Source organism: Malaclemys terrapin, chromosome 16, assembly GCF_027887155.1.
Source record: "Malaclemys terrapin pileata isolate rMalTer1 chromosome 16, rMalTer1.hap1, whole genome shotgun sequence".
Taxonomy (NCBI): domain Eukaryota; kingdom Metazoa; phylum Chordata; order Testudines; family Emydidae; genus Malaclemys; species Malaclemys terrapin.
In genome coordinates, this window is record NC_071520.1 from 31,036,827 (window position 1) to 31,060,855 (window position 24,029).

Sequence of the window (24,029 nt, forward strand, 5' to 3'; positions counted from 1 at the left end):
TCCTGGGATAGTCTGCGTGGCGGAGCTGCCCTGAGGCCATGGGCTCTGGGAGCCCCGGCATCTGCTGACTGAAATTGATAATGATTCTTGTCTGTTTCCCGGCTGGCAGTGGTGAAACTGATCAGAATCCGGACGATCTCCATCAGCAGCTGCCGGGGCCCCAGGAACACATTTTGTTTCAGAAACACTGTGTATTCCAAAATGAAAAGTTTTCAGAATTTCCAGTTCACAGGACATTTTTTAAAAATGTGGTTTATTGGATGAGGACTGAGAAATGGGAGGAGCAGCCTTAGGCCAGCACGTGTGTAGTCCTGAGTGCAGTGCCCTCGGCCATCCACCAGGCAAAGGAGCTGGGCGTAGTTGTGTTTCTGCCCTTACCCTGGAGATCCTGAACCTTCGTGTGTTTGCAGTATCATAGAGGATGTTTTCCTGTGTTAATTTTCAAGGGAAGGGGTGGATTTGGGGGATGTTACTTCACGGGTGATTATTATTGATGTAATATTTTATGACAGGCTTTCGGTAATAGGGTGTGACTTGTTGCGTGGTGTGACTTGTTGCGTGGCGTTCCCTTCTCCTCCATGCGAGGGGAGGATGCGCTCTCATCTCATCTCTTCTCCCATTCATAATTGTGCACCCCACTTACTCTCCTGTTCCTCACTGCATAGCACCCCTGGCAACCAGAGCAATTGCTTACATAGAAGAGTAGAGCTCCATTCGTCACTCTGCCAGCATGTGTTCAGTTGTAACATGGGGTTACAGTATGGAAAAGGTTGCAAACCACTGATCCAGAATGATCAATAGTAAACTCTTCTATTCACCCAGCCCTATCCCTCCTTCCCCATCTCATGATGTTGAACAGAGGCACAACTAGGAGCCATCCACAATGGCCAGTGTGTCTTAGTGCATTGAGAGAGGAAGGGAGAAATTTGAATGGAAAGAGACTTAACTCATGTCACAAGTTTCCCTTTTGCATCCATTCATCTGAACTGTACAGCCCGCAAAAGAGAGGACTTTCTCCATCCAAGTAGCACATTAATCAGTTGTGATGAACAATTTACCTGCTCTAAATGTACAAAACCCAGGAAAAGGTGTTTTAGTCTGAGTGATTTTTGTTGCGGGGGGCTGAAACGCACCTTGTCTTAGGTATGTTTGTATGCAAATTTTATATAGATGGCCAGAAAATTCTGTCTAGAAAGGACCCACTCTCCCCCAGGAATGAAAGGAAATCTATCAAATGTTCCGATCAATTCCTTAATTCAATCTGAACCAGCTCTAGGCTGCACTCACAATTAAAGAGCATTGGATACTTGGCTAATTCCAAGAATGTGTATTTGCCATTTTTGCAGACTCTAGTGGTTTAACTAATTCAGAAGGGCATTCGGTAGAAATGCATCATTTTTGAAACCTTGGAAGTTGTTTTTTAGAAGAGTGCACAGGTTTTGTTAATTGCATTTGGAAAATATAAGCATAAACATAAAGAATTTTTGAATGCTTCATTGAGACATTTATGGGTCTGATGTAACACAACATCTGATACTTCAATTTCTAGGGCTAGGGTTTTGAAAAACCTAAGGCATCGGCGAGAATCCTAGTTTATGCCTCTACCTGAGGCAATTCAAAACCCCCGTAAAAATAACAGAGCCATAAGCAAAGGCTAAAGACATGTAGGTTGATTTAAATTTACCCACATACCAAGATATCTGCGTTTGTCTGACCTCTGCTGTCCAAATGCATGAGCCTAGTGGAAAGCAGTTAAGGAACACTGCTGTGCTAGGAGGTAAGGCCCTTCAGAAAACATTCAGGCACATCCAATGCCCATTGCCCAGGCTTGTGAGAAGAGCCACAAAAAAATCTCTTCATCCAGTGGAGGTGGGGATGGACCATTGTGTGTGGAGGGGTTGGATGAAGACCTTCTAGTGAGTTATGTTGGAATCCAGTGAGTATTTTGAGCAATCACTGAGCAGCAGAGTCTAGTATTCCCTGAAAGTGAAGGCATTCCTTAGGACTGTGTGTACTTTTAATAATGTTTAAATATAAATAAATAAATTAAATTAATGGAGATATCCCTCTCCTAGAACTGGAAGGGACCTTGAAAGGTCATCGAGTCCAGCCCCCTGCCTTCACTAGCAGGACCAAGTACTGATTTTGCCCCAGATCCCCAAGTGGCCCCCTTAAGGACCGAACTCACAACCCTGGGTTTAGCAGGCCAATGTTCAAACCACTGAGCTATCCCTCCCCCCAATGTTTAAAAAAATAAAACATTGCAGGAGAGCTGTGATCTCAATGCACAGCCATGCTTGTCAACTGGTGGTGAGAACATAAATAGTTAATAGACAACCACTTATGGCTCTGCTCCTGTTAAATCCAACGTAAATTATAAATACTGCATGAATTATTCACTTAACAGTACTTCAGCCCTAGTCTGCACCTACCAAAATAAATAAATAAATGAAATAAACACAATTCTTCCTTTGTCCTCTGTGGGGTTTGGCCCCTCATTCCACTAAGTGAATTGGAGAAATGGATGGAAGAGACTTATTTATTGTACAGGTGGATTTTCAAAATTCAGTGTTCCTTCTAAGAGTGCTAAGAATTGCATTTGCAATGCTCAGATATTTGTGAATACATAAAATGCTAATAGGTCACGTCTAGCAGTGGTGAAGCCATATGAAAATTTACATCTAAAGGGAAATTGTTTTCCACCATTCCACTAACTTAAACCAGTGGCAAACTTGCCCAAACTCACTGTTTCCTCATGGAGATTTTTTGTAAAAGGTCTGTACAGTGGAACAAAAATAATGCTCTGTGCACAGGAGTGCGGGCTGGGAACGTGCTGCTTTATTCCAACCACATCATAAAAAAACAAAATAAAATTGAATGTGCTGGGGGCGTGGGAGGGGGGATGGCTCCCACTGACAAAGAGGAAGTAGGGAGGCGTGGAACATCAATCCATCCCCTAATACTTTGGGTAATCCAGTTATCCCTATGGTGACCACTTTACTACAGAGTTCAGGTTGGTGTCAGTGCCCTCAGTACTGACTTGTGCTTAGTGGAGATACTACCTTGGCATCTGAGCTGGGCCGGAGGGCTGGAATTTCAGTCTGAATCCACAGACTCTTGGTGAGTGACTCAAACCTGGACATTTGGGGGATAGGAGCATCCATTATTCCATTATCCATTGTGGAAAATTCCAACAAGGCGCAAGGACTCGTTGGCCCCAAGGCAAAGGGCCAGGAGCCATAACATTGGCTTTGCTTTGTTAATCCTCCACACGAGAGGGCCTTATTTACCAGAGCCCACTCTGACGTTAGTTTTCGGTGCTTGCTTCCTCGTGGAGTGAGTGGCGTGTGCTCGGGGCATCTTGCTCTCCTCTTCTGTTGTGTGTGGAAACAGTATCTGCCCAGAAGCTATGTCTCCTCCTCCTGAAAGATGTGGCTCTGCAGGACGTGCTCAGGGCTGCTGGCTGCTTCGCTTCTCTTCTCTCCGGCGCAGTGCTGAGCGCCCAGAGGTTAAAAGCTTTAGTCCCAGCCACCTGTTCTCTGTGCTACAGCGGGAACTGAAATCCTCGTCTCTTTTTTGACATGACCCTGAGTTAGCCGACTATTTCGAATAAACCCCTGGGAGCTTAAAAGCAAAACCAGCTCTCTTCTAATCTTATGTGCACACTCGTTCATTATGGGCTTGATAGGGGAATTACAGGGTGAAATTCTTTGGCCTGTGTTATACAGGAGAGGTCAGACTAGATAATCATAAGGGTTCCTTCGGGCCTTAAATGTTACGGGGCAGATCTTCAGCTGGGTTAAACTGTCATAGCTGCAGTTGAGGCCCCAATAGAGCTGTGACCGTTTACATCAGCTGAGGACCTGCCCCGGTACATCTGTTAGTTATTGCAGGCTACCAGGCGCATGCTGGTCAGGTTACACGGCGGGGCTGTTATATAGGGGTATGCACGAGTAGGGGTAGGCTGTAAGCTTGTCACGGGCCTTGGAGAGTCCGTGAGGATTTTCAGGAGGCCTATTCCCAGCTACCCCGCTCTGGAGGGGGACGAGGGGGCCCGCACTGCCCAAGCATCCCAGGAGTAGCTGCAGGTGTCAGTAGCCATCTTTGAAAAGGCAGGGTCCTTGGCAATTGCTGCGGGGAGTCCCCATTGCGTGCCTTGTCCTGGCCCGGCAGTTTTCAGTGCTAGTTTGTGCAGTTCTGGCAGGGCATTCCCCTTTGCAACTGCAGATTTCCTGGCACAGCGATGGCTAAATGCATGACATAGATTCCAATTAATAACTATAGGTTTCCTAGATCTGCATTTTAATTATTCATACTGTCACTACAAATATCAAAGTTAATACAAAGTAAATTTAAAGCACTTGTTGAAAGCACACCAGAGTGGCTATCTTGCAGTAGAGGTACCTGTTGTGCTTAACATTGTTACTTACTGAACTATCTACAGCTGTTTGTATTTTAAGAGAGGGAAAAAAACTCCCTGAGGGCTGGGATTACAGCTTGAAGTGCAAAGAGGTCAACAGCACCAGTGGGAGTTTTCCACACATTAAAATGCCCTCAAAGGCCATGCAGTGTAATGAAATTCTCTAACGGAACAATCAGTAGTCATACAACATGCCCAACTGACATAACTAGGGCCTTACCAAATTCATGGTCCATTTTGGTCAATGTCATGGTCATAGGATTTTTAAAATCATAAATTTCATGATTTCAGCTATTTAAATATGAAATGTCAGGGTGTTGTAATTGTAGGGGTCCTGATCCAAAAAGGAGTTGTGGGGGAGTCGCAAGGGTATTGTGTGTGTGGGGGGGAGGTTGTGGTACTGCTACCCTTATTTCTGCACTGCTCCTGGCGGTGGTGCTGCCTTCAGAGCTGGGCAGCTGGAGAGTGGCGGCTGCTGGCCAGGAGCCCTGCTCTGAAGGCAGAGCTGCCGCAGTGCAGAAGTAAGGGGGGCATGGTATGGTATTGCCACCTTTACTTCTGTGCTGCTAACTGCAGAGTTGGGCGCCCAGTCAAGAGATGCCACTCTCCAGCCGCCTAGTCTGAAGGCAGCGCAGAAGTAAGGGTGGCAATACCGCGACACCCCTAAAATAATCCTGTGACTCCTCTTTTGGGTCAGGACCCCCAATTTGAGAAACGCTGGTCTCCCCCATGAAATCTGGATAGTATAGGGTAAAAGCACACAAAAGACCAGATTTCACGGTCCATGACGCATTTTTCATGGCCATGAATTTGGTAGGCATAACAGACAAAACAGGTCACACGTTCTTTCCCCAGGCTGGGCTTCTCCAGCATTTATGGTGCCCCTGCAGAGAGAGGCTCCACTCACCGTGGTCCTGCCTCTTCACAGAAGCGTGGGGGTACCCCTATGCTTGGGAGGGGTGGCAATGAGAGAGGGAACACCCTTTTCACAGTTCATGCAAGACAATGTCTCTGTAACCTGACATGTGTTTGGCAGCTAAGGGTAATGGTACAATCAGACAGAAGCATCCTGGAAGTGTTTGTGTAACTGTAGCATCTGTGAAGTTCAGTGGAAAGTCTCCAGTTCTTCACAGCTGAGAGTCAGGCCTAAGCAGGACCATTCTGCACATGCTGGATGTGTTGCTAACACGGCCCATGTGAATAAGGTAAGCTGTGATCTGCAGGAGAACTAGTCTGACCTGCACATCACAGGCCACTGAATCCCACCTACCCCCTTGTATTGAAGCCAATAACCTGAATTAGACTACAGTATCACAGCCCTTAGGAGACTGCACTATTGTGTGCCTCAGGCAGACAATATCATCAGTGCCTGAGGCCCCTGCAATGGCAGGGAACTGCTTTGGTGAGGTGTACCCAGATGATCTCAGCAGTGCTAGCAATCTCCTGCCCTGCTTCATCATCCCAGGCCCAGACTTCCATGGAGCACACGCAGAGGGGCCTCAAAGGGGAGCCTGGGATAGGGGTCAGGGATGGTGCTGAGCGATGGCAAGCTTCCCATTCTCCCTGGATAAGGGATATCTTGGGCCAGGATCAGGGAATCAAGGAGAATGACAGCTGGCGAGAGTGTTCTCCAAGACTCCGTGTGTGCTGTGGCGGGAGAATGACTTGCTAAGTTAGAACCCTCTAGACCTGCACTCAGGCTAAAGCTTCCAGGTTGTAATTCTGATTCCTGGTGTAATAATTAGTTCTCAGCCTCTGGACCTGGTTAACAATGTCAGTCACTGTCCAGCCTTCCCCTGGCTTTCAACAAGTTCAGCAGCACACAGGTGGCCAGATTCTGATCTCAGTTAATGTGATTCCGAGATGCAGCCGCTCCCACTTCATACCAGTGTGGCAGAGAGGAGAATCTGACCTTTATCTTAAAACCAAGCATGTACAAGTTTACTTTAACGTTTCTAAATGTTTCTTCTATTAATAGATGTGAAACTTTGAGCACTGTTAACTATTTTAAGTGAGATCTCAAGTATTTCTTCAAAAAATCCCATCTGGAAGATATTTTAGGCTACAGTCACAGTGTAAATAACACCTTTTATGGTTCTCATGATAGAAGATAGCCTTCCTAATTACAGTAGTGTTATCAGCGTGCTATCCAGAACGGCTTAGCACATTATAGCCTTGGTGTTTACAAACTGTTTTCATTTGCAAGACTTAATGGTTTCTCAGTCTTTGCTGGGAGCTTGATAGAAGAAACACAGGTATTTATACTCTTAGTGAGGTATATGGACTGCTGCTGGATTCTCAAAGGGGTTGCACTATAAAGCAAATTAAAGGATATCAACCGAATTTTAACTAAATGCTTTGAACAGCCGATGACCAACTTACAGCCCCCATCCCTGAACATTCCCAGCACAGGTCTTTTGGAGTTGTGCCTTTCCCTAAAAGCTAATGACTTTGCTTGATATCATCTGTGGTTAAATTTAGCTAAAGTCAATCTCTCTAAGCCCCACTTTGAGATGAGAGAGCATGATACGAAAAGCTTTCATTGGGCAATCTACCTTAGCATAATTAGATCCAGCGCATATAAGACGTACAGTTTTGTTTCGTCATTGGGAAAAAAAAATTCTATAGCAATTAATCGGCACTTGCAGTTGCTAGTACCAATTACAAATAAAGCCTGTGTTTGAAAGATTAGAAACAGATACTAATCTCGTCTCGCCTGAGAGTTAGACTGGAAATTTCATCACTTCAAACTTGCTGAAAACCTCAAAGTTAATTACTTAATTAAAAATAATAATGATTGATGAATGCTGCAGGTGTACGTTAAATTATTCAAATAGAGCCGATCCAAATATCTTTAATTAGATTACACTTCACTTAAAGGTGGATGGGAAATTTGACAAAGTTTATGTTGCGACAGCAGAATACACACAAAAACAACAGAGAGACATGAAGGAGCTGTAATGAATTTTCCAAGTCTTCTGACCACAAATCCATTATAGACTAAGTCACACTAAATTCTTTCACTTTGGCTAATCTCTGCTTTGCCTTATCTTGAAATGCTTTTGAGGCCAATTAAACACCATTTGAGCTGTAAGAAAGAAAGGCTTGTAAATCCCTTTTCAGAGCCTTGGCGCTGGCTTAGGCTGACGAGGCAGCAAGTGGGATGGCCAGGTAGGATGTTGTTCTTAGCCATTGCCTGGGTGGTTATTTCCATGCAGGAGACTGGAAACTCTGTGGGCTGGATTCTCCCGTTTGGAACACTAAGTGGCCTTAAATCAGCCAGAGACTCCCAGTGGATAAGTGCCCCTGTGTAGGGAGAATCTGCAGTGGTGTGGAGCAGACATAGTCTGGTGTAAGAGTGGCTGTGTCATGGACGCGGGTGTGTGTGTGTGTGTGTGCAGGACAGTTTGGGGATGCTAACGCTGAGCCCCACTCCACCTATCCTCCCCCGGCAGAAGGGACCTGCTGTCAGCAGCCTGTCTCAGCGAGGACCCCTCCTGCTGGCCCGGGTGGCTCTGAATAAGGAGGCTGGAACCTGCTCCCCTTTTTCACTGCACTCCAGCCCAGCTCTGACCTGGCAGAGAACTGGGGCATGTGAGTCAGCACTTGCAGCTTCCCTTCGATCGTCTCCTTGGGCTGCTGCCCTCACACCCTGCCCGAGGGGGCCTGGCCAACATTAACTTCCTGGGATTGCCACCAATGTCAGTGTGAGCTCCTTCTCTGGGTGTCGGCAGGCTGAATCTATGGAGAGCGGCTGCCTCTCTGGCCCCAACTCCTACCTCCTATCCCCAGGCCCAGGAGGTTTCCAAGCCCTTCCAGCCGGTCTCTGCCTGGATCCATCAGATTTTCATCTCTTCTTTCCACAGAGGCAGAGGGCAGGATCTGTCCGCCTGATACAAACATTCCTGAATTTGGGGTCTGGCAGGTTGAGCCACAGTCAGCATGGCTCAAATCTAAACATGAGCCAACACCACGGGTGGTTCTCACCACAGAAAAACCATCTCGCTGTCTAGCAACAACTTTACGCAAGGCTTGAGCTTGACAGGATGGTAGGCCCAGCCTTCCCACTCCCACTTCCAAAGGGGGCTTTCTGTGCCAAGAGGATGCTATCTCACATTCAGGTCTTGAAGACCACAGTGCATGGGTGTTACTCAGTCTAAGACAAGCGAAGGAAATGCAGAGTAGGCTTGTGATTTGGATTTTCTCCTGCATGTCTGTCAAAACTACCGTCAGGTGTCAGTAAATAAATATCTTACTAGTTCCCCGATGCCTTGACAGAGCCATGCAACTCCATTTGCAGGCTCAGCAGAATTCTGTCATTCCCTATTTATGGTTCCATCCATTTTTAAAGGAATGTGTTTTGTATGAGTTTTGCCTCAATAGTGTTTTCTTTCTGTGATTATTCCAGCTGTTGATAAATTGTATAGTCAATTGTTTGACCACACTTTGGGCCATTATGAAATATACTCTAGCCCAAATAACCAATGTCAATAAGGTTTATTAATATGGTACAGGAAAAAGACTTCGTACGAGTCTACGAAGAGCAATCCTGTGGAGTGATGGTGCATTCACCTTTCATAGAAGGTGTGATCCCCAAAGTTACATCACTAAAGCCATCTTTATATACCCTATTTGTGTACCAGTAAAAGGTTCTATATTCGTGACCTGAAACTAGATTCAGTTAATCAGTTTTTTACCTTATTCGTTACCGGTATCATGGTGTACTGCCCATTTATCTTTTGTTCTGAACCCATGTGTACCAGGTAATGATGCACCCTTATCTTTGTTCTGGGTACAAGCATTCCAGTCACTAAGGGGTGTGAAGACAGCTCCTAGGCTGGTACCAGGATAAATAGATTTGAGAGAGTAACTTCTTATCTGTTGTAAGGAGGAAACAATTATGTATCCTGATACTGACAGTTTTCCTATCTTAAGACAAAGCTTACTTCAGCGAATGCAAGGTATTATGGGATACTTAGCATAAGTGAACATGATTATAATAAAGATACAGACCAGTATGGGATATATAACTGCTATATTAATGCTTAATAGCATGTATGCTTAAATGCTTGGAATATATATTGTGGGTAGTATTATTAGCATAATATGTATGTATGCTAGCCAGCGTATATTAATCAACATAGCCACTGTGTTTACTGGCAGGAATATTCATGGAAAGAACACGTGTTTAAGTGAATATTGGAGACTGTTTGTGGAAAGCAAATTCTGAATTTGCAGTCTTTGCTATTCACACCAGAAACCTGACTCTAAAAGTTATGCTCCTCCAGTGGGAGGAACAGAAACAATACCATGTGACCTATGTATCCAATCAAACCTGAACAACATAGTTTGAATTTCAAATATGGATCATTTGGAACGAACTGCCAACAGACAGTCCACTCCCCAAGAAGATTTTGTTGAAATAATTTCAAATGATCTTGAGAACATGTCAGGTGCTTGTCAATAGGTCACGAACCATTACATGAGGCCAATTGTATAAATTATCCACCACGAACTAGTCACTGCACTCTGATCATGCTCTCCTGGTCCTCCAACCCATTGCAGCTGAGGGTTTGAGCAGTTCTCATCCTTTTATTTGCAGACACCTTGGTCACTGCTAGCCTTGCTTTGCCTTCCCATTTCCAACAAGTAGAGGAGATTCTGCTCAGCTCTTGTCTCAGCTGGATTGGAGTCGTGATTGCAAAAAGAAACCCAAGGCCCCTTCATTTGGCCACGTCAATAGCACATGGCGTTCTAACAAATTGCACAGCCTGGAAAGAGGCTTATCACACAGCTTTAAATCATGTCCTCTTCTAGGCCCCGGAGGTAATGCTGCATAATGTTAGCAGACTCTGGAGCAAAAGCGCCAGATTCTGATCTCTGTGACACCAGTAAAGGCAATGCAGTTACTACTCTGGATTTACACTGGAGTAACTGAGAATATAACCTGACCCACAATCAATAATTACAGACAGTAAGAACTTCCAGCCTGGAAAGTGTTTGACACTTTAAGTGTTTCAAGCATGTTAGCATGCATAATAAAACCCCATTGTCCTTGCATTCTCTCACTACCTGGTATGTACACTGCACTTGTCTTTTACTCTTTTACTTCACTGCTTGCTGCCAAATGGAAGGTAATCTCTGGTTGGATCACTGGTTTGCTTTAAAATGTTTCTATTGAAGCTAAACAGAGTGTGCTGCATGGCTTGGATTCATTGAACCTAGCTTCGCTATTTTTTTTCTGGAGTGTTCACAAAGCGGAAATAATATTTTCCCAGCACAGTGTCTCTCTTTCTCTATGCCACACTGGAAGATGTGTGGCAGATCAGTCTGGGAATCGCAGTGTCCACAAAGGACAATATGAAAGGGGAAGTTCAAAGGAGTATTTGAGGCAAAGGGCGATCTCAGGGGAAGAGCATTGGGCTCATTTTCATAACTGAGCAGCATTGACAATTGCATTAGAAGGACAGTGTTCCTTGCTTTGCTGATGACATATATTCCCAGAAGTTTGATGTTTAATTAGATCAGCAGTAAATGGTCTTCTATGAAATCTTATTTGAAGAATTGTTTCAGAGTAGCAGCCGTGTTAGTCTGTATCCGCAAAAAGAACAGGAGTACTTGTGGCACCTTAGAGACTAACAAATTTATTAGAGCATAAGCTTTCGTGGACTACAGCCCACTTCTTCGGATGCATATAGAGTGGAACATATATTGAGGACATATATATATACACATACAGAGAGCATGAACAGGTGGGAGTTGTCTTACCAACTCTGAGAGGCCAATTAAGTAAGAGAAAAAAAACTTCTGAAGTGATAATCAAGCTAGCCCAGTACAGACAGTTTGATAATAAGTGTGAGAATACTCACAAGGGGAGATAGATTCAATGTTTGTAATGACTCAGCCATTCCCAGTCCTTATTCAATCCTGAGTTGATTGTGTCTAGTTTGCATATCAATTCCAGCTCAGCAGTCTCTCCTTGGAGTCCGTTTTTGACGTTTTTCTGTTGTAAAATAGCCACCCACAGGTCTGTCATTGAATGACCAGACAGGTTAAAGTGTTCTCCCACTGGTTTTTGAGTATTATGATTCCTGATGTCAGATTTGTGTCCATTAATTCTTTTGCGGAGAGACTGTCCGGTTTGGCCAATGTACATGGCAGAGGGGCATTGCTGGCACATGATGGCATATATCACATTGGTAGATGTGCAGATGAACGAGCCCCTGATGGTATGGCTGATGTGATTAGGTCCTATGATGATGTCACTTGAATAGATATGTGGACAGAGTTGGCATCGGACTTTGTTACAAGGATAGGTTCCTGGGTCAGTGTTTTTGTTCAGTGATGTGTGGTTGCTGGTGAGTATTTGCTTTAGGTTGGGGGGTTGTCTGTAAGCGAGGACAGGTCTGTCTCCCAAGATCTGTGAGAGTAAAGGATCATCTTTGAGGATAGGTTGTAGATCTCTGATGATGCGCTGGAGAGGTTTTAGTTGGGGGCTGAAGGTGACAGCTAGTGGTGTTCTGTTATTTTCTTTGTTGGGCCTGTCTTGTAGGAGGTGACTTCTAGGTACTCGTCTGGCTCTGTCAATCTGTTTTTTCACTTCAGCAGGTGGGTATTGTAGTTTTAAGAATGCTTGATAGAGATCTTGTAGATGCTTGTCTCTATCTGAGGGATTGGAGCAAATGCGGTAGTGGTCAGTAGGTTTCCGGTATAGGGTGGTATTTATGTGACCATCGCTTATTAGCACAGTAGTGTCCAGGAAATGGACCGCTTGTGTGGATTGATCTAGGCTGAGGTTGATGGTGGGATGGAAATTATTGAAATCATGGTGAAATTCCTCAAGAGCTTCTTTTCCATGGGTCCAGATGATGAAGATGTCATCAATGTAGCTTCCTGAGGAAACTACAATCCATCGGTGATCTTCCAGAAAACACCATCCTAGCCACTATGGACGTAGAAGCCCTCTACACCAATATTCCACACAAAGATGGACTACAAGCTATCAGGAACAGTATCCCTGATAATGTCACAGCTAACCTGGTGGCTGAACTTTGTGACTTTGTCCTCACCCACAACTATTTCACATTCGGGGACAATATATACCTTAAAGTCAGCGGCACTGCTATGGGTACCCGCATGGCCCCACAGTATGCCAACATTTTTATGGCTGACTTAGAACAACGCTTCCTTAGCTCTCGTCCCCTAACGCCCCTACTCTACTTGCACTACATTGATGTACTTACCTACATGCCTCCAGCTTCTATTCAGGACACACCACACGATCCATTGTCTACAGCCAACCTCTAAGATATAACCGCATTTGCTCCAATCCCTCAGATAGAGACAAGCATCTACAAGATCTCTATCAAGCATTCTTAAAACTACAATACCCACCTGCTGAAGTGAAAAAACAGATTGACAGAGCCAGACGAGTACTCCTGTTCTTTATTTGAAGAATGTCAAGGCTGGGAACTTTAAGCATGTGACAACAGTTGAATTGCAAAATTTTCTGTATAGATTTTGAAGACAAGGTTTCCTCACTGCGACAAATAGATTTTTGCAACATATGGCTTTTGTTATACAATAACAATGGCAGCCTGAATTCTCTTCCCTATTATCTTGGAAGACTTTAATTCATATTCCAAGTCGGGTAATATTAACCTCAGCTTTCTAAAATAAATGCTTTTGAACTATTGACTGTACGGTATTGTACAGGTTTTTTTTTTGACAGTGCTGTACATTAAGGCAATTTATCCACCCACGCAGTCGGTAGGAAAATCCAATTTGGGCCACTTTGCATAAATAGATGGTACATCTATCAAATAAAGTATATTTTAGCAGGAATTACAGTAATAATCGGGGTGATTTCCACATGGAATAACTGGCAGTTCTTCTTCGATCCTGAGTAACTAGCGATTAAATAATTACAGGGTAGATACACATAAGATTAGTACAAACAGGAGACAGATCTTTAGAAAAGCTGCAAGTATGGAAAGGTTCCTGAATCCTTTTAGCATCTCAAGCCATCTATAGACCAACCCACTACTGGTTAGTGCCACCTCGTCAGTGAACACCCAGCACCTGTCCTATGCTTTACTGCGACAATTCTGTCCTCCATATACCCTCAACAAACTCCTTCTCTCCGCTTCCCCTGTTAGCTCAGCCACCTCCCCTTTGCAATCCCAGCAGCCTTGCCTGCTTCCTGAGATTCCAGTGGCCCTCTCAACTAAACTGGTCACCCTTTAGCACCAGATAGGATGCTGCATGGGACAGTTCTGTCCTGAATGAGAGGATGGACTAGCCGGGAGCTGATTGGCCATCTCCCCTTCTAACCCTCTGTGAAACGGGAAACCCAGCCAAAGGCAGAAACAGCTAAGCTAATAACAAAACCACTGAAAAGCAGCAAAGCCTTGTTAGTCTTTCCCAGGGTGTGGCTGATCTGTGAATAGCTGTTGCCTGGTTCCAGTAGTGTCTGGGCTCCGTGCGGCTGGAGCTTCATGTCATGGCAGGTGATAATCTGCTTCTGTGGAAAAGAGAGAGGGAGAGAGCATTTTCCATGGCAGGCATGGTGAGCTGATAGAGAAATGCATGGAAATAACAATCCCACCGCTAGAATCCTTCCAGCCCAGAGCCCCATGAGTTATTTCCTTGTGTCTGATAAGTGTTGCGATACACAATAGAGCAAATGGTCCTTTCAGCTATTATATTCATTCCATCTGTGCTCCTTGGTGTGACTTGAGGTAAATGAATTGCAACGCAAACCACTGGGGGTCATGCAGGCAGCTGGAGCGGCTGATTAGAGCAACATTCATGCACTCTAAATAGCCCGAGGTTCTCAGAGTCGCCTCTCAGAGTTTTCGAATGGAGAGGGTAGATCAGTCTTCATCAGTCTTGCTTGCAGAAAAGGGGGGTGATTAGAGTTTCCAGCTTACATCACTCTGGAGAAGTGGTTCTCAACCAGGGCTACACGTACCCCGAGGTACTCAGAGGTCTGCCAGGGGGTACATCAACTCATCTAGATGTTTGCCTAGTTTTACAGCAGGCTACATAAAAAGCACTAGCGAAGTCAGTACAAACTAACATTTCATACAGACAATGACTGGTTTACACTGCTGTATATACTACACACTGAAATGCAAGTGCAATATTTATATTCCAGTTGATTTCTTTTATAATTATGTGGTACAATTGAGAAAGTCAGCCATTTTTCAGTAACAGTCTGCTGGGACACTTTTGGATTTTTATGTCTGATTTTGTAAGCGGGTGGTTTTTAAGTGAGGTGGAACCTGGGGGTACACACGACAAATCAGACTCCTGGAAGGGGGGCGGCCGTCTGGAAAGGTTGAGAGCCACTGCTCTGGAGGGCGCTGCCTTGTAAAGCGCTGTGCTGAATTACACTCAAGCCAAATTGTTCTTTGGATTGAGAATAGCGCTTCCGACCTGAAAGCGCTACAGCAGTGCTTCTCAACCTGTTTACCATCCAATACTGCCTGAATGGCCCTGAGGGTGTCACATGGGCCGCAGCTCGGTGCCGATTGGGCTGTGAGCGGCCTGCGGGCCGTAGGTTGAGATCCGGTGCGCTCCAGGACCGTCCTGCGGGAGCACTGACGTCTCACGCTCGGTACGTGTGTATTGAAATGAAGCGTTTGGGCGAGTGGATGGAACTGATCCTCCCGTCGGAGACACTGGCCCGAAATCAGCCAGGAAGCCTGGAGAAAGTGTCAGAGACCTCGCCCACCCCTGGGGGTGTGTACTGGGGTGGAGTAAAGAGCTACTGGGGAGAGTGAGAGAGGGAGGGAACCGACAGCTCGACGGGAAGGAGGTGCCTCCACCAGGGCTGCACCCAGAAAAGTAGAACAACAGCCCCAGGCTCTGGCCTCCTTCAGACTGATGCTCAGTCTGCCGGGCTTTATTTTCAAGTGAATTCACTGCAGTTGGAAGGGACTGGCCTGGCAGCCTGGGAAAGCAGAGAGGTGATCTATGCCTAGGGCAGGGGCTGCATGGGCCGTGGCAGGGCCCGCTTTTCCCCCTGCTCACCGAGGAGCCCTGGAGGCAGTGACTGCCGTCCATGTCCAGTCAGACCTCGGCCTGTCTTCCGTGGGCCACTGTGCATCACCCCAATTCTATCCACACAGCACAGCCTCGCTGGCATCCTTCCTTTCGGCTTCGCACCCGACTTCTCACACAGCGTGCAGAGCTTTTAGGGGCTGACAGGACAGTTTAAATACGCTTGAACGGTGAGATACGTAAGAAAGAGACACCCCCCGCACACAAGCTAGCCAAGCTTGCGGTGCTCCCTTACTGTTGGAGCACAGCTAAGGTCACCGGGAAGGGATTGCATGTTTTGCTGGGGGCAGAGTTAAGGTCACTGGGGAAAAACTGGGTGTCATGCTGAGCGCTTGGATGGGGTGTTTCAGAAGTAACTGGGTGCCCTGCATAACTGCCCAAGCTGTGCTGAGGAGAGGGGTGTTGTTGGGGTTTGTTGTCTCTTTGGTAGTGTGCTCTGTGTCCCGCCTTGACCTCCAGCTGGTGGTGTTTGTTGTGTCTCACTGACTGAGATGTTACGGGGCAGGCTCTCCTCCCCAGCCCCGTGTCTCTTAGATGCCATGTTGACAGGTGCTGTTTGCTCCCAGAGCGCTTCCTCTGTGGAGAATGCAACAAGCATGAGTCATGCTGAGATGTGTCTGGAGGTGCAGAAAGGCCACAAGCAAAACACAGCCTCAAGAATGATGCTGGAGAAAGGAGGATGGGGTGGCTGCTTTACACCTCTCGGCTGGTGAGACCCAGCTTTGGGGCCAGCAGATCTGGCCCCAGGAGGATCACCCCTGCTGGCACAGAGGGTCCTATGCCATCTCCTCTCCTGCCAGGAGGGTCTGGGGATTTCCTAGTCGGCTGCTGCTGCTCATCTCCTTGGATCTTTCTTCCTTTGTTTCCTGAGCACGAAGGATTTGTCAGAGCAATAGAAGTGGGCGCTCGGAGCATTTCTTTGTGTTTTCTCTCAATAGGAAAGTCAGAACCTCTCTCCAGGCCATTCTCAATGAGTCTGTAAAATTCATGGGGGTTGGTGTATTGAGGGGGAAATGCTTCTTGCATTTACATCAAATTTGAAACAACATGTGTCAAGGTGTCTTTCGAATTGCTATCTGGAATAATGGTGTTCTGATGTTGGGAACTTTATTGTCAGTTTATGCAAAGAAGATAATTTTTGCATTTGAAATTTAATTATGTTGATATGATTATTCCTTTCCTCGAGAAAACTGCGTGGTACAGACATGCCATGTTTGAATTTAAGTAGAAGGGCAAAATAGGTACAATTGCTGCAGGCACCAATTATGCTGATAGTCGCTGAAATCCCAGGCATATGCTAATAGGAAAACCCAATCTATGCTATGAACAGCAGTTTTAGGATAGCATCATCCATCTGAGGCTAAAGGAAAGATTGTCCTGCTTGAATCATCTGGAACTTCTGTCCTTTAGAATGTACTTAACTCCATTCCCGTGGACTGGAGAGAGAAATTATACCATCAATGTTGAGCTTTGACCTGCTAAATTAGGGACTACTCTCAAATCCACTCTGCAGACCTCTCCTTTAGGGGGAGGGATTGCTCAGTGGTTTGAGCATTGGCCTGCTAAACCCAGGGTTGTGAGTTCAATCCTTGAGGGGGCCACTTGGGGATCTGGGGCAAAATCAGTACTTGGTCCTGCTAGTGAAGGCAGGGGGCTGGACTCAATGACCTTTCAAGGTCCCTTCCAGTTCTAGGAGATAGGATATCTCCATTAATTATTATTATTTCCTCCATCCAGCTCACTTCCATGCTCTGTGCATGGAACTCCCCAGGGTGCAGCTGGAGAGCAGAGTGTACTCTAGATACTCACCATGTGCAGTATACAGCATTTGGCTGTGTCTGCTTCTGCCAGAGCTTGTCTCTAAAAGCAAAGGTCTTGATTCTGGGCAATTGACGGTAATGGGGGATTTGCTATTGACTTCAATGAAGGATCAGGCCCTCGATGTATGTACAAAGTGGGATAAACTAACAACTTATTAACTTGTAGGATGGAAAGATATGAGTGTTACAATCTCTGAAACCTTCCCCAATCTATCATCTTTTTTTTACATGGTTTATTTACAAATTCAACTGTCCCCAGGTAAGGACGTGTGACTCAGTTGGGATAAAATAAGACCAAACCTAGACCTCTGCTCAGTCCATAAACAGCAGACATTCTGTTTATGCTTATTTGATTCTGCTCCAGCTGAGCCAATCATTTACTTGACAAATTTCTCCTTTTTTTCCATTTACAAATTGCCTACAGACTGGTCATGAAATTCTCAAATCCCTTTGTTAATTCTTCGGAAAGTACTGAATATTCTCAGTTCACGCTGAGTGACAGATTCCATAAATCATGTTGTTTTGTTCTGTTCCCCAACTGTTCCTGCTACACAGTTATATAAGTGAAGGTACAATTCAGAATTAACTTTCAGTGAAAGTTGGAGCATTCAGACTTAAAATTTACTTTTCACATGGATTTGCACAAGTGAATTACTTGAAGGTTAATGAAAAGTGACAAATTTGCATGAATTTTTTTTTTGCAGTATTGGAACAGTTCCAGTGCCTCTAATAATAACAATGACTCGACAGCTCTCAACTGTAAACCCATCTGTTTTAGGGACAACGGTATTGTTAAGCCCTGCTGCCAGCATTAATTAGAAATCTCTGTTTTCCAGCCTACCATTAACTAACCAGTCTGGCCAGAAGCTGCAAAAAGAATCCCAAGCCCATTGATATCATTAGCACAGTGGCCGTGTAATGTATTAAGTCACCTGCTCAATACCATCCAATGTTAACCCCCACTCCCCACAAAATGATTGGTAACTTTGCACATCTCTGTTGCCTTCGGCCACTGGCTCTCAGAGCTCTTTACTAACATGAATTCCTCCTCGCACAGCTGTGTTGGCCTCTCTGGGTTTCCCCAACAGTAAAAGTGACCTTCCTAAAATCACCCCCAGAGCAAGGTGCTGAACCCTCCCCTTCCACTGAAGTCTCTGGGAGTGGAGTTCATTCAGCACCTTGTAGGATGGGCCCAGAGTCCTTTAGAACCCAGCTGTCCAGCCCTGCAATGGAAACACTTGAGCATATGGGCCTAAGATGTCAGGGGAAGGATCGATTTCAGCCCCACGTAGAGAGCCAGCACAAGACCTAGGCACCACTTAAGTTCTACCTCACCCACCAGGCAAGATTGTGTCCTGGTCCTACACAGTCTTGCAGGGAACCCAAGGGGGGCATAGGACCCATGACTCGGTATGCAGCTCACTAATGGGGTGGGAGAGAGAAGAGGTTGTGCACCTGATATCCCGTAGGGGAATGAATGGGGTAAGGAGGGGTAGAGCCATGGGTTTGCCCTCTTGTGTGCCAACCAGCAGAGCCAGCCAGCTGCGAGGAGGGAGGTAAGCAGTACTCCAGAAAGGGGTGTCACAACTTACTTCCCTGTACTAGAGACCGAACTGAGCAGGGGGAAGACGGTAACTCGGGGTGAGTTTTGTCCCACTACTTCTGCCAGGGGCTGCCCCATCCTCCAGGCCGACCCAAGGTTCAATCTACCCTCTGAGTGGGACTTAGGTAGTCGCCTTGTACTGGCCTTGGTATACGGATGAATTTCACTCAACGGTCTCGCTTCCTTTCTGAGCGCTCCGTTGGCATTGCTTTTAATGGGAACTGGGGGTCCAGATCCCTTAGAAGCAGCATTGAAAATTGCAGCCTTAAAATTTGGTAGACACTCATAACAACATGTGAACACAACGTAAAACAAGCTGATGTGTACGGCAGCTGCCGAGCGTCCTCACAATGCAAGCTGCTGAGATTACGTTATTTGTTAATATTTCACCTCTGTAGAAGACTCCGAGGCTTTTTATTTTCACCACATTAAGTAAGAAAGCGGCTGAATTCCCAGATTCGGAGAAGCGATTCCATTCCATTGTGTTGAGGGAGGAGTGCAGTCCCCCATCGGTATGTCAGGAAAATAATAATAGAATGCAGCAAACCCAGAACGCAGCCAGTGAACTCCATTTCATTGAGTCACATCTTCCCGGAGCGGAGGAATTATTTTAATTAGGGCTGTTATCAGTATATCTGAAGGTTTGCTTTTTTATCAATAGGTTGTTTTACTGCTGGTTTTAAATTTACAAATAGCTGATTACGGATGTGGTCGCTAAAGCTCTGCGTTTTCTCCCCATGTGATTTAACACTTCCCTGCCTGTGTTCCCAGGCTAGAGTATTTTGCTTTATTTCATTTGGCCGCATCTCCCACCTCAGTTGTGTAGTGTCTGCTACTGTGTGGCCTACAACACCACAGGACCAGAGCAGAAAGCCATGTCACGGAGCACTTTTCATAGCCTGCATCGGCACGAGGATGAACAAAATGACCTGCTATGTCCTTTCCCACTCTAACTCCTAGGCTGGGGAGTTCCATGAAGGGAACCAGTCAGATGTCCACTTACATTTCCCCCCTAATAGGCAGGGAATAAAGGCCTGGAAACGCTAGATTTGAAAAAGATCTGGGTGGCGTTAAAGTCTCGAAAAGTATCGGAGCATTCCCAAAAGCGACTGTGATTGTGTGCAGTCCCATCTCAGACATTTCTTTGCATGTTTTATGAACTGAAATGCTATTCCCTAAGGGCGGCTCACTCTGTGATACCAAGGCTTTCATTATTTACTCTGACAGGCGGCTGGCTCCTGCACTAAGGCCTGTCGCTGCCTGCACTACAAATCATCTCTCACCTTGTCACCACAGAGACGGCAATTTTACAGCTGGCACCTTCAATCAAGTTAAATTTGCAGCTCGCGCGCTCTGTCTCCGTCATGTGATGGTTCAGGAAAGCGGGCTGAAGAATGGCTTTCTAGCTGTGAGCTGAAAAGACTCCAAAAGCAAATTAAAACTGCAGAGTTAAGACTGCGAGTGGTAAAAGAGTGAAATCCCCATGTGATTAGCATCAGCTCACGCAGCCATTATTGCAATTATGGTGGGAAAATCTCAGCCGCAGCTTGTTGCTGATGTTGACGGTGAACAATAGAATCCAGGATTGCGACACTTCACCCCCAACCCCCCCCCCCCCCCCCAGTTTAAATTGAGCTTCTGATTTTCTTATAAGCTGGCAATGTTTCAGAAAAGAGCTTTGTCTTTCAGCAGTTTGTACCATGTTATGTAAGTGGATAAGCAACCCAGAAATACAAAAAAAAAATGTCCTTTTGGCCCCTGCACTCTCAGCAGGTCTGTTCCCAGATTAGTCTTATGAATGAGCTCCTTCTTTCCTCACATCTCGCCTGGATAAAGCACAATTTAACTGAATCTTAAAACCTGAGCATTAAGAGAGTTGTGGTGGAACCAAATCCAATGGGTCAAAGACTGAAAAGATGGGAAAGGCATCCTAGATCATGGAATCTACCCTCTGGCCAGATCAGTGTAACACCGCCCTACAGAGAGTGCAGGCACAACTGCCAGCTGCACCCAGGAGGTAGAGAGGATCCTGCATTTGTTTCATTTTATTTGGGGGGATAGAAATATGGTAGGTTAATGCAGTTCTAAAGGCTGTTTCAGCAAAACCAGAAAAGGACATGAGGCCAGAACCCAAGGTCAAAAGCCATCAGAGGATGTAGCTCTGTTAGCATTCAAAACGAGAGGAAATGTTCAGGTGTTTGGGGGTCTCCTTACAGGATTTGGGGGTGCACTGTAACCTCTGCCATAACACTGCTGCTCTTGAGGGGAAGAGGAGATAGACTAATAGTTAAAATCACTAGACTCTGCAGATCTGGGTACAGTCCCCGGGTCTTCTACCGACTTCCTGGGCGACCTTGGGGAAGTCACCTCACCTCCCCATGCCTCAGTTTCCCATCTGCACATCAGATACTAGTGTTTCCTTTCTTCCACCCTTTGTCTGGCTTATCTGGTCTATTCAGACGGTAAGCTCTTCGAGGCGGTGACGGTCTCTTATCATGTGTTTGCACGTGACTTAGCACAATGGGGCCATTATCTTGGTTGGCACTTCTAGGTGCTACTGGAATAATAACAAATACATTCTATAAGAAAATACATCATGTAAGTGAATGGTTTGTTAGCCGTCTCAGATATTTAGGTCCCTGGCTGAATGTCTGCAACTTTCCTGAGCAAAACCTAATCTTAATATATGTTTTTCCTAGGAGAAGCAGGTGGATGAGCTGTCTGCAGTGAGGCAGACCTTGCAAGCTGACCTGGAAACCTCGATCAGACGCATTGCGGATCTGCAGGTCGCCCTCGAAGAGGTGCAGTCCAGTGATGAAAGTGATACAGAAAGGTATCTAGACTAAAACCAAAGAAATAAGCCAAAACAAAGAAGGCCAGGTTCATCCCTGGGGGAAGCATTCTAAAGTTAGTGCAGATACACTAGGGATCACGTGGGCCTGATGTCTCTAATTGTGACGGAAATAGTCTAGTCACAAAAATCATTGGTCCATTTTCTACGTTCATGTAAATCATCCCACTCAGCACAGTTTGTGAGTGCCACCTACTATGCACAATTTTTCATTTAAGAAAAAAAGACCATTTATTAATGAAAAAAGATTTTGGGTTCCAAAAATCACGGTTCCATTTTCCACCAGATGCATAGTTTCCCTCAGGGGGAGGGTTAATCCCCCTGTCTTTGGTGTCATGAATATAGCTGTGGTTGTGTCTTTTCAGAACATGAGGGCCTGCTGCTCCATGGCTCTTCACCTTGTGCAGTCATTTGAACCAGTGCAAAATAGGAGTCGAATGCTCCCGATGCAGCGGTGCAGTGTTTTAACACAAGTGGAAATGGCTACACAAGGCACAGGGCAATGGGAAAACCAGGCCATAATTTCGCATTGGTGCTTCAGCCTTTGGATAACTTCCTTTTGTGTCACAACTGAAGTGGATTTAGGCCAGGATTGAAGGGGGCTAAACTTAATGATAAAAACGTCAGTGTTGAATAGTTAAAACTATATGCTTAATTTCTAAAGTTTTCCTCCTGTTTGTTAATCAGATCTTAAAGCCACTGGGGAAAGCATTTCCAGTCTCGGATGGGATAATTGTTTTAGTGCCAGTGTCACAAAATGATCTCACGTTTCAGAAAAATGCATGTTCCCAGCAGGAGGCTCAGAAATACCAGCTGGAATTGAAATCTTTATTCTCCAACACATTTCACATTTCCTTCCTGCAGAGAAGTGCTTGTGACCTTGTGCTTTCAGACTGTTGGGCAAAATGAATCCAGTGCAAGTCAAATTTACCACCTAAAAACCTTGACAACAAGCCTTTAAAAAGGCTGTTACCAGATACATTTTAAAATAAATTCTCCGACAAATTAAAAGGCAAAATAGTTCCAGCAGTGAATTTTGTGCTAAACAAAACAAATGACTGAATAATCTCCAGATCAGGGAAATTTGCCCCCAAACCCATGATGCCCTGCTGTGTCTCCAGTGCTAATTATCTAACTGCTCTTCCCAGATCTGTGTTTGAGAGACCTGTTCTTACTCAGCTAAAGTCATTCTTTTCCCCATGACTTTCACATATACAGTCAAATACCTGAAATGCTAGTTTGAAACCTCCCTTCTATTACTCATCTTCACACAACTCTTAAAATATTTGTTCTTTAATGGTAAATCAGTCCAGTGCCATCTGTCTTTCTAACTGCTTGTTAGTCTCTTTGTCTGCTGCGGAGTGTCTCTTTCCCAGACAGCCTCCAGACAAGACCATTGCTCTTGCAGCTGATCTAATAGGATGTTCTTCCTGAAAATAAATCTGCTCTGTCTCTTCCTGGCTCCCCCTGCCGTGAATATAGGGCTCCTCTCTCTTTGTAAGAGGAAGTCTCCTGGAAAGCCTCAGTCTTAAAGGGGTACGCGCTGGGCTGCCCCAGCCATAGCTGCTAATGTGAGAGAAGAATGTTTCCACAGATCATCTAATTATCAGACTTCTGACAACTAGATGCTCAATAAACTAACGTTATTGATTAAAAAAACCAGACAGCCCTGTGACGTTTACTTGCCTTAAAAATCGAGGTTGGGTGAGGAGAGAGAATCCGTTTTGCAGGAGAGCTGGTTGAAAAATTTTGACAAGAAAAAATTTCCATTTAATTTCCATTCCCCATTTTTGGACTAGCTTCATTCTGATGATTGTTGTTCCCTCCTTTCCCTCATTGCTGAGAGGGCATTGTGACAAAGAGAGAGAAGGGTTACACACACACACACACACACACACACACACACACACACACACACACACTCCATTCTTTGAAAAGATATACTTATTCAATATTATATGAAGATTATATATTTTCAAAGAACGGGGCATGTGTGTGTATATATACATACATATATTGATACCATTCTTTGAAAAGATGCAGTTCTTTCCCCAATTATTAAACCGGGTAGAACAGGGTGGAACCCAAGAGCTCAAAAATGCCCTTTCTAATCAAAAGTGATTTCAGATACAAGTCATGCTTTCCTTGGAGATGAGAAGTACTTCTCAGCAGGGACTCTCCAGGCTGCTGTGCTGAGGAAAATGGTGTTCTGCCCTTTTTACAGTTATTTACCCCTCCTCTACATCCATGGCTTCAGATTTTCTCATT

The 24,029-nt window shown here is 45.3% G+C and overlaps 1 protein-coding gene across 5 annotated transcripts in view; it reads left to right on the forward strand.

The window, feature by feature from the left end:
- Nucleotides 1–24,029, forward strand: part of MYO18B (myosin XVIIIB) — a 203,156-nt gene that overhangs the window by 146,756 nt on the left and 32,371 nt on the right. For all 5 annotated transcript variants that reach the window (XM_054006610.1, XM_054006612.1, XM_054006608.1 and 2 more), the window contains one exon: nt 21,610–21,743. In XM_054006610.1, the coding sequence (XP_053862585.1) occupies nt 21,610–21,743 (134 nt within the window). The remainder of the gene's footprint in view (nt 1–21,609; nt 21,744–24,029) is intronic.